This window comes from Hibiscus syriacus, unplaced genomic scaffold (assembly GCF_006381635.1).
Source record: "Hibiscus syriacus cultivar Baekdansim isolate YM2019G1 unplaced genomic scaffold, ASM638163v2 tig00000477_pilon, whole genome shotgun sequence".
Taxonomy (NCBI): domain Eukaryota; kingdom Viridiplantae; phylum Streptophyta; class Magnoliopsida; order Malvales; family Malvaceae; genus Hibiscus; species Hibiscus syriacus.
In genome coordinates, this window is record NW_024061790.1 from 2,911,272 (window position 1) to 2,922,634 (window position 11,363).

General features: G+C 31.3%; 1 protein-coding gene across 1 annotated transcript; it reads right to left on the reverse strand.

Annotated features, from left to right (window-relative positions):
• Nucleotides 1-758: 758 nt before the first annotated feature.
• On the reverse strand, nt 759-2,577 carry LOC120207519 (zinc finger BED domain-containing protein RICESLEEPER 2-like). The gene is made up of 5 exons (XM_039206968.1): nt 1,809-2,577; nt 1,550-1,736; nt 1,248-1,474; nt 927-1,176; nt 759-810 (listed from the first exon to the last, which is right to left on the reverse strand). The coding sequence occupies exons 1-5, from the start codon at nt 2,575-2,577 to the stop codon at nt 759-761; spliced, it is 1,485 nt and encodes a 494-aa protein (XP_039062899.1).
• Between the last annotated feature and the right edge of the window lie 8,786 nt (nt 2,578-11,363).

Consider the following 11,363-nt stretch of genomic DNA (forward strand, 5'->3'; position numbering starts at 1 on the left):
TCTTATATGTGTTTTACTAGAAATATGTCAGATTTGAGAGTCGGTTACAGTCAAGGAAGGATTAGCACCCTTGACCTGCCCTTTCGGTAGGCCTGTAAATGAACCGAACGCACACGAACGGAGGTATGTTCATTTAACAAATAAGCGAACATAAACGAACACGAACATAAACGAACAAATTTTTTTTGTTCATGTTCGTTCATTAAGGAATATAGCTTGTTCATGTTCGTTCATTTAATAAATAAATAAACGTAAACGAACACGAACATAAACAAACACGAACATAAATGAACACGAACATAAACAGACATAAACGTTGGAGGCCCTACCTTCCATTGTTCTTTCATGAAAAAATAGTCGACAATGCAAATCAACCAAATCTACAGTGATAATAGCGTAAGAGTTGATTAGCAGTGATGAAATGTTTGAAGATATCAGATATTTCGATCAATCTTTTAAAGATATTAAATGATTCACACGACTTTATAGTTAATTTGTTCGAATACGACAAAAACATACATAAATCATAAATAAGCTATATAAACATAATAAAGTCTTAAAGTTAATTTGTTCAACAAAACAATCTTCTTGAAATCCAAACAACTTCAATAATATTCGTAACATATTCAACTTGTATTCATGATCAGTCGTTAATTCATCATCCATCCTGATCAAAATCAAACAAATAAAATTATATTAAATTAAAAGAGTTATAACAAAAGATGAAAAATATACTAAATTAGCGAGGTTATACCAATTCATTCATCCTCATTTTCAAGGAAGCTCAACATGTATGATATCTTTGTTTTGCTACAAAAAATCAAAAAACCAAAAATATATTAGTTATTGTAAAACCAAATTCAATAAAACTTAAAACATAAAAATACCTTGTTTTATTTTCTCTCCAACCCATAGTATGACGATACCAATCAGCTCCACAAACAAGCATATCTACCATCTTAGTTCCTAAAGAGGATCGATGCAGATCAATAACCCTTCCACCAGCACTGAAAGCAGATTCAGAAGCAACAATAGTAACCAGAATTACCAATATATCAGCAATCATTTTTGACAAAATGCTAAATTTAAGATTGTTCTCCTTCCACCATCCCAAGGCATCAAAATAAACACCAGACTCACCAATTAAAACTCCTTCCTCCAAATAAGTGTCTAATTCTGACTTGACAAATATAAAGTATCGACACTTCTAATATGTTGGTCATATTTAGCTGTGCCAGTTTTAATACCTTTACCAAACTGACTGAATAAGGAGCTAACACTACTCTTAGAAGTACCACCAATACTAACACTTTGACTCCCATCAGTAGATGAAAAAACATTTGATGCTTTATGAGCCTCAACATATTCTTGGTACAACTCATATAAAATACATCGAACTATTTGCATTTCTCTCGAAGCCTCATCATGTGAATAAATAGTATGGAAAGAAAACTCAAGCAATTTCATTTTATACCTGATAAAGAGAATGACATCAATTAGAACTTAAATAAATTCATTAAAATAAAATTCAAACAACTTAACTTTATACCTGGGATCTAAAATGGCACCAATTGAAATTAACAAGTTACAAGTACCCCAATACTTGTCAAATTTTTTCTTTATCTTTATAGTCATAGCTACCATGTAATCACTTCCTTCTAAAACTACTGCATCCAATGCTTCATTTATCCCAAAGAATTCGCTAAGAAATAAATTGGATGTAGGATATTCGGAACCTATAATATTAAAAAAAAATTTAGTAGTAAATTCTTTGTATTAAAAATTAATAAAAAGAAATAAAGTTATACCTGAAATGATTTTTGTAGCTTCATTGAAAAGTACCAAGAATGAGCAAACCTCTTCAACTTTTTTCCAGTCTTCCTCGCTTAGTAAAGTAGTGTATGTAGACTCTCGATCAGCATAATTCACAAACACTTCTTTGAACTCTAAAGTAGTAGACAACATAGCATATGTAGCATTCCACCTGATACTAACATCTAAAATTAAGTGCTTTTTTTGCATTGAAAGTTGTTTGGCGAGTTCACTAAAAATATGTAATCGACCCGGAGAGGCATTGACATGTTTCACACTCTCACGAACATTATGAAATATGTCTTCAATTTCTCCAAGACCATCATGAACTAACAAATTAAGAATATGTGCACAACATCGCACATGAAATAATTTTCCACCAACATCAAGTTTCTTCTGAAGATTCAAATTTTCCATCAATTTTCTAACCACCACATCATTAGTCTTAGCATTGTCCACTGTCAAAGTCACCACCTTTGTCTCAATGTTCCACTCCTTTAGACACTTAAAAAGTGAATCATATATATATATTCTAGAATACGGTGGAGGCACATCAACAAAACTTAATATGCGTTTGTGAAGCTTGAAATCAGAATCTACAAAATGGCATGTAACTACCATGTAATGGATGTTTTGATTAGATGTCCACATATATGTAGTGATGCTCATACGCTTGACAGAATCCAACAATTTTTGAACTCTTTTCTTTCCAATCTCATAACTGGAAATACAATCTTGTTTAACAGAAGAACATGAGATCTTCATTAACAGAAGCACGTTAGATTATAAAATAAAATAAATATTAAAAAAATTAAATTAAAAAATAATAAATCAAATAAGGAAATATTAAATTTTAAAAAAATGTTATATAAAAATGTTAAAGAAAAATAAAATAAATGAAGAAAATATTAAATTTCAGAAAAGAAAAATAATAAAATATAAAAAATGTTAAAATAGAAAATAAAAATAAAACAAAACAAAACAAAATAATAATAAATAAAAAGGAAATATAATGAAATAAAAAATAATAGTAGTAAAGATAAAAAGGGGTTTTTAGAAGTTGTTTTTAAAATAAAAGATAAGAATTAAATAAAAGAAAATAATTAAATAAATAATCTAAAGAGAAACTTATAGTTAAAGCAACCTCAAACTTCAGCTTTGCCTAAAATTCCTCGGATCATCAAAACATATTTTTACTTCAAAATTCACGTCGGCTTACAAGGATAATTCTTCGCTGCAGACTCAGATTATGTTGTTTCAACAATAACTAATTCCAATCTCAGTTTCCTCTTAGCAAACAATTTTGCTAAGTGTGTTCTTAGGAAGTCGAATGTGCTTCAATAAGCCAATCCTTCTGACAATTCTCATGTTTAGAATTGAACCTTCGTTTTAGCCCTCGACTTAAAAGAAAATTAGCTAAGCATGACCAATGTCATGCTTAGCATATTTGAAAATAAAATTTAAATGAAAAATAAAGGAATATGTGAAAATATAGAGAAAATTAGAGAGAAAAAGAAGGTTTTAATCTCATATATGAGAGCCTCTTCTAGGCTTACCCTAAGAGGGTATTTATAGCATTCAAATTCCTAAAATAGGCTAAAGATAATTCCTAAAATAATATGTTAAATCCTAATTAAAACACTTAAAACTATTTAAACTAAAATACCTAAAACAAAGATAAAATAAAAAATATTTAAAATAATATCTTAAATCCTAATTGAAATACTAACATCTATTTAAACTAAAATAAAAAGATAAAATATAATGTTTAAATTATTATCCTAAACTTGAGTTTAATTCAAATTCGAATTCCAGAAACGTGCGGTCAATTCATTTGTGCTTCTAGAAACGCTGACTGGAGCTTCTAGAAACTGCCACATCAGACCCATGTCTCCAGCTGTGACCAAATAATAAAAAATTACAGAATGCACTCGTTTTACTACTAATTATGGAGAGTAAGACCCGATTCAGAACACTCATCACTTGCCCACCCGGTTGGGTTCTTGCTCGGCCTCTTGGATTGTTTTTGACTTATTGGACCCCTTAAAAAAAATAAAAATAAGAAAATGAAATGAATAAATGAATAAATGAAATAAATAAAAAAATGGAATTATATTAAAAAAATGATATTATGTATATTTTCGAAAAATGCTTTCAAAACTATATATTATATATGTTCAATAATGTTTTCAAAAACTATACTATATTAATAAATATATACTAAATAAGCCCCAGACGAAAATGGGTGTCTACAGCTACCCCTCTTTGTCCTTTTTAGTGTAACAAAAAATAGGACAAAGGTAAAAGGACACAAATTTTCATTCGGTATGAAGGGGTCCCTGAGTCTAATATTCTCCATTGTGGAGTTAAAAATTGACTTTGATAATGAAATTAGGAATAACTCCCTGTTAAATTGAGTTACGAATGACTTCTCCGTCACGAAGTTGAGTCAGTCTTGAAATGATATCATTTTTCATGAAATTGAAATCGTAGTTCAGAATTTGAATCGGATGGTGGCTTCTTGTTGCCAAATCGTAGTCAACCTTGGTCTTCTTCTCAGTTTAAAGACTTCGATTTGAAAATTCAACCGGAAAGTAGTTCCTCGATGCTACCATGTGGTTGATATGCCCTCGAGCTGAATATAATCGAACTCGAAAGCTTTTATTGATATATAACCCTTCTCGCCTTGAGTTATGCTATAAATTCGGCTGAGATATAGTTCCTTGTTGCTAAATCAAAACCAACCTGGGTCTTCTTCTTGACTTAAAGACCTTAGTTTAAGCTTCAACCGAAAAGTAGCTCTTTGCCGCTACCATGCGGTTGATATGTCATCGAGCTGAATGAAATCAAACTTGAAAGTTTTTGTTGACAGATAACCCTTATCACCTTAATCTATGCTATGAACGGTTCTTCTAAGTGAAGGATGGCTCCCCTTCATGGGTCTAAGTCAGTCATAATTCTTTAGATGAATCCCCTTCACGGGAAAGCCAAGTGGTATATTCCTCAGGTGGTTCCCCTTCGTGGGTTTGAACCAAGTGAGATGATCTTTGGATGACTCCCCTTCACGGTAAAGCCATGTGGTAAATTCCTCATGTGGTTCCCCTTTGCGGGTCTGAACCAAGTGAGATGATCTTTGGATGACTTCCATTCACGGGAAAGCCATGTGGTATATTCCTCATGTGGTTCCCCTTCGTGGGTCTGAACCAAGTTAGATGATCTTTGCATGACTCCCCTTCATGGGAAAGCCATGTGATATATTCCTCAGGTGGTTCCCCTTCGTGGATGAAAATGGGTGTCTCCACTGCCCAATCACACCGAAATAATAAAACCTTTTGTTTTCCATAATAATTCAGCTCAATAATTTTCGTAAGGATTCTATAATATTCTACATCTTCCTCCACATGATTATTGTCTCTAGCACTAGCATAACTTGTAGTTGAAGAAGTAACAACTACTCTACCATTTTGTGTCATTCTTAATCTTTCATGATATTTCATTTGGAACCTAAACCTATTATCGAGGAAGACATTATATTATTTAACAATTCTATTCAAACCTTGAGAAATCCATTTAACATCTTCACTAACTTTTCTCATACTCCAAACCTATTACGCATGAAAGCTAAATTAGTTAGCATTTATATTAATATATTAAAACAAGAAGATTTATACATTAAACGTGTCATGCAAGGATTTAGTTGGTTACTGTCTACACTAACTATTCATGAAAAGTTTCTGTGAATAACTTATGAATCTCTTGTTGATGTAATCTTCGGGAGTGTGAATGAGATCTCAAGACTTCTTTAAACTTACTATACAGTAGATTTTATGGTTGAAGAATGAGAAATATAAAATATTAAATGAATACATAAGGATTATTATTGTAAAACTTACATGCATAAGGGATCTATTGAATCGTGATAGAAAAAACATATCGATGTGCTTGTACCCAAGACTTATCATCTAACTACATATTTTCAACTTTTCCGAGTGGTTCATCATAACTTCCAAACAAATAAGTCTCAACTAAGTTATTCATATTGAACACTTCATTTTTATTTGTTTTATTCAATCTTGTTTTTACATCTTCCAAATATCTAGACATTCATATGCCAAACACCCTTCAACAATCGATCATTCAAAATAATGCTTATTACAACAGTAAGACTTTAACTTGCACAAAAACTAGAGACGAAACACAACATTATATTAATAGTTTTAATTAAAAGGTTTATTCAATAATGAACTAATACATATAAGTCAATTAGCACCTCTCAATAGGATATATCCACTAATAGAAAACTAGTCCACCAATTTTAGCTTCGTAAGGGAGATGAACCAGCAAGTGCGCCATAATTGTGAAGAATAAAGATGAAAATATCTTCTCCATATTGAATAAAGTCAAGGTGTATTGATCTTGTAATTACTCAAGTTCTTTAACCATCAAAACTTTCCCATATATAGCTCTCATTATATTGGAAAGTTCAATTATACAAGACGTCACCTTATTCGACATACAAGCACGTAAACCAATTGGTAGTAAATCTTGCATCATTATATGATAATCATGTAACTTTAGAGAATGAATTCTTTGATATTTAACAATGAAACATTGAGATATATTTGAGGTATACCCATCTGAGACCTTTTTATCCTTTAACATCGTGAAAAACACTATTTTTCTTTCTTTGACATCGCAAAAATAGAAGACGGTAACCAAGATTTTCTATTATGGAGTAATTGGGGGATGAATATCATGGAAAATTATGATGTCAACTAAGTCTCATAAGTATAGAAATCTAAAGTGATTCATAGCAGCAAAAACCCAGAAGAATACCAAAGTTGGCCCATTAATCGTTCAAAGGCCAAAACATTCCGAGCAGGCAAGGAAAGCTTGTTTATACCAAGCTTGGAACGTGAAGGATAAAGACCAAAAACAAGGGAGGAACACTTTATTTTACTTATGCATGAATTTGCTTGAGAAAATTAAAGTTTGCATAAATATTCATTACATTTAAGAAGTATGTTGTTCATTAAAGCATGCATTGCATTTAAGCTTATAATTCATTTTAGGAAGTAGTTCATTCATGCATTTATTTCATTTAATAAGCTACTTCATTTAAGTCAGTAAGTTCATTGCATAAAGTTAAACTAGTTCATTCATGTTTCATTCATGTTTTTATTTAAAGTTTAAAAAAACCTAACTCTGTATCTAGATGTATGGACATGTGTATGAAGATTGAACCAAGGAAGAGTCTTTTCAATTTTAACCAGGAGATAAACCACTAAAGACCTTCTTTATTCACCAATTCAAGGCATTCAAAGCTGATTTTATCATCCAATTCTATTGGTTGTTCATATTCTTCAAGGAAGCATGCAATGAAGGTTGATTTAATTAACTTTTTATGATAATCAAGTGATGAATATTAGCATAGAATAGGAAGATCCATCTCTTTGTGGACGACAAGGGTGTCCACATTCATCTAATGTTATATTCATCCCCTTTTCTTTTCATAGAGAAACAAGACAAGGCATCCCAAGAGTCCTTCACCCCTTGGACGAGATTAAGGCCACATTCAACTTCAAATATTCTAGATTCATCCCCAAATAATCTAGAATATTTGACCAACCTTGAAGATGAGGAAGGAAAAAACATTCAAGTGCATTTTCATTCTAATTTGATGAGAATGCAACATCTTTTTGTGACCTTTCATTCTTCCTAGAAACAGTATGTCGACACTCATTTTTTCGTCTCATCTTTTAATATTTTATTATTATTATTATTATTATTATTATTATTATTAATTATTATTGTATTTTACATTTGCAGGCCCAATTAACAAACTCAGATTACAACAAACCCCGGAGCCTAGAAAATTAACTCGAATACCCGAAGACCTGAACCAGGCCCGAATTTGAAATCTAAATTAACACCAAGCCGCCAACAGTCCTTCCAGTTTCCAGTCGATGCCATGACCGAGCCAATACCTCAGCCAAAGCCAGCTACCGTCGCCAACCTATTATGAGCTACCACCATTGAAATCATCTGCACAAATCATCCACAGTGATCAAATCAACACCAAAGTAAAGAAAGCAATTTAATCCCGAAAATTTCGGGATTTCACTCTACCTGCTCCAATCAAAGTCTCACCAAATCAGAGAAAAATCACTCACCTATTCTCACCTAAAGCTATCAACATGCAACAAAAGGACATAAAACTAGGTGAAGAAAAAAGAAATAAATAAGGGGTCTCGTCCATGAAAAGGAAAAAAAAGGAGAGATTGAGATTTTTTGAGAGAAACAAATGGTAAACTGGGGGGGCTTCACCTTCGAAACATAAAAAATGTAAGCAGAGGAGTTTCCTCTGATTCTTGTCGATAAGAACAAGTAATGCAAAAAGGGTTTTCTTTAAAAAAAAAAGAAAAAAAAAGAAAAAAAAGGAGAGATTGAGATTTTTTGAAAGAAACAAATGGTAAACTGGGGGGGCTTCACCTTCGAAACATAAAAAATGTAAGCAGAGGAGTTTCCTCTGATTCTTGTCGATAAGAACAAGTAATGCAAAAGGGGTTTTCTTTATTTCTTTCAAAGTTTATTTAGTAAATATGTATTTTCTTTGTGTGCATGCTTACATCATTTTGAAACTAAAAAGAAAAATGTAAATAGAGGATCGAGTTACTTGTTAAGGGACACACGCCGATGGAGCCTCGTTAGCTCTTCCTCGTAACCATCCGTGTTATGGAGTTTTCAACGAAGAACATACCTCATTCGAATCAAAAACCATATCAATCATCAGCCATCAATGACCGGACGATTTTTTTTAAATCAACCAAAAACCATAAGGAACAAAAGAAAAAAAAATTAAGTAAATAAAAACCTAACCGTTACCATCAGAGGAGGATTGTAATCGTCACACGAAGTCAAGTCGCCTTGGATTCATCAAAGGTAAACATTTTCGGTCTGTTTTCAAGTGTTGAAGGGTTATTTTGCTTTGAGTGCAGGCTTGCATGTAGGTCCTTGGGGGTCTCGATCTGAGTTTAAAACAATGGTTTTGGGGCTTTAGATTCGGGCATGGTTTCGTTTGGGTTCTAGAGAGGTTGAGGTATTTGGTTTAGGCTTTCTCTCGGAGTAGAAAAGGAGAGGGAGGGGTATGTTGAGTATTAGGTTTAGCATATCTTACCTTGTTCTCACGTTAGCGGGGTGTAGCCATTAAGGAGGCTGCCGATGAATGAGCAGGCGTCGGGTTTTTGAGGTCTCGTTTGTGAGAAGGGAAGATTGGCGCCACATGGAATGGAGAAAGAAAGGAGAGAAACGGCTATGGGGGATTAGATTTAGCAGTAGGGGAAGTTTACTTATTAGGTTATATATTAATTTAATGTTTAGGTTTTTTAGATGAAGTGATGTCGTTTAACAGGGGTTAAGGGAGTCCATTTTGTGTAAATGGGTTCATTATTAAAGAAGCAACGGTTTTTTATTTAGCACATTATGGTCCTCAAAGTTCATATTTCCTAAACCTTTTAATTTTACTTTCATATTCTACGTGCATTTAAACTGGTCCGTAAATTGAATGATTTTATGTTTCTAATTTTGTATCTTTATTTTATGCGTATTTAATTTTAGTCTCAAATATTATGTATTTAATTGTGGTTGTTTTAGATATTTAGCTTTTAAATTTCTGCATGTTACATTTTGGTCTTGAGAGTGTTTGGGTTTATTATATTTTTAGTCATTTATATTAATCATAATTTTATTTTAGTTTTAGTATTTAAAGTAGCATATTAGTCATTTTTTTACATAGATTGTTATTACTTTTGTAGTCAAAGAAGTAAATTTTTATTTATTATTATTTTAGAAGTATGATCAAATTTTGAAATTTATACATTGAAATCTTGTGTTTATGTTTTTAGTTATATTTTTCTTATTATTTTTAATATGCATGTATACATAATTTGTTAATATTAGTTAAACTATATTTATTTATTTTTATTATTAGTTACTTTATAGATTTTTTAAGTGCTTATTAATATTTAAATAAATACATTAGTTAATTAGTTTTTATATGATCTATTCATACATTTTATGATTCAACCTTTGGTTAATTTATTCTTAAATCTCGATTGATTTGTGTGGAAATTAATTTAATATTTATTACTTTTGTCTATTAGTGCCCATTTAATGGACCCGTTGTTTTCACCTTAATTTTAGGAGGATTATGTGTTGCATTTTGAATGTTAAATTACTTTGACATTTTGTGCAACTACTTTGAGCACTTTATTAAGGATAAGATTATATATGTTATTTTATTTAGCATGTGTTATACTATATATATATATATATATACGCATTACTTATATTTATTATATATTCCCTCACTTATATATTATATTATATCTATGCATATATATATTTAGTGTTTCTTTCCTTTATATGTTCTTATTAAAATGTATATGTATTCTCTTAACCATATTAGTTATTATTAGTTTTTGACAATGTTTATAAATTACATATATAGTTGCATTCATTTGGATATATAGATTAGGTACAAGATATCTTTTAATTAATATGTATGATACCCTCACGAGCATTACTTGACTCAAATCAAAATAAATTGACTAAGGGTAATACTTGATCATTTTAAAATTATAAAAAGAAAATTTATAATACATGAATACATAATTCATCTTAATATATAAACTTTAATACTAGAACCTACATTTTAAAATTTGAGCTATTAGGTTCCTTAATTTTCATAATTTGACACTTTAAGTTAGGAAATGCTTTAATTTACTTTTAGTTTAATTAAGACAAATAAAATTTTGTTTGATTACATTGTTTTTACAAATCTAAGGCACTGTTCACTTATTATGGAATTAATAGTACATATCCCGCGATTGTGCTCAGGGGGTGACTACTAGTAATTCTTTGAATAAGTCAACATCCTTTTCAAAACCACATATGTTTTCTAAAAAAAGAGGCAATATTCGGTTATTAGACACAATAGATGATCTCCCGCATTTACGCTCGGGGGCAAATGCTATCGGTCTCGATAAACGAATACCCTTTTCAACTTTGCATCCTTAATGATTTTTAAATTAAATAAAGATCGAACTTCAAATTTCTTATTTTAAATATAGGGTAATTAACTAGGTACCAATTTTTGGGCGCTTGTGGGGGTGCTAATCCTTCCCCACGCGTAACCGACTCCCGAACCTAATTTTTGGATTTTCGCAGACCTCCAAACTTGGTATTTTGATAAAATTAAAATGTTTTATTAAAATCATCCAATTTTTATGGTGTTCCAATCTCACCTCAAATGATTGGTGGCGACTCTTCACCTTTCAAAACAATTTTCAAAGAGAAAACCCCCGAGATGGTATCGATATTTCCCACCCGGGCGAGAAACGGTTACGACAGCTTGGCGACTCCGCTGGGGACTTTTGTTTTTAAAACAAATTGAGAGTCGAGCCACGAGTTGGTTACCCTATATTTATTATTTGGAAATTACGAGTTTGATCTTGTTTAATTTACGGTTCATTATGTTATTTCAAAAAGCC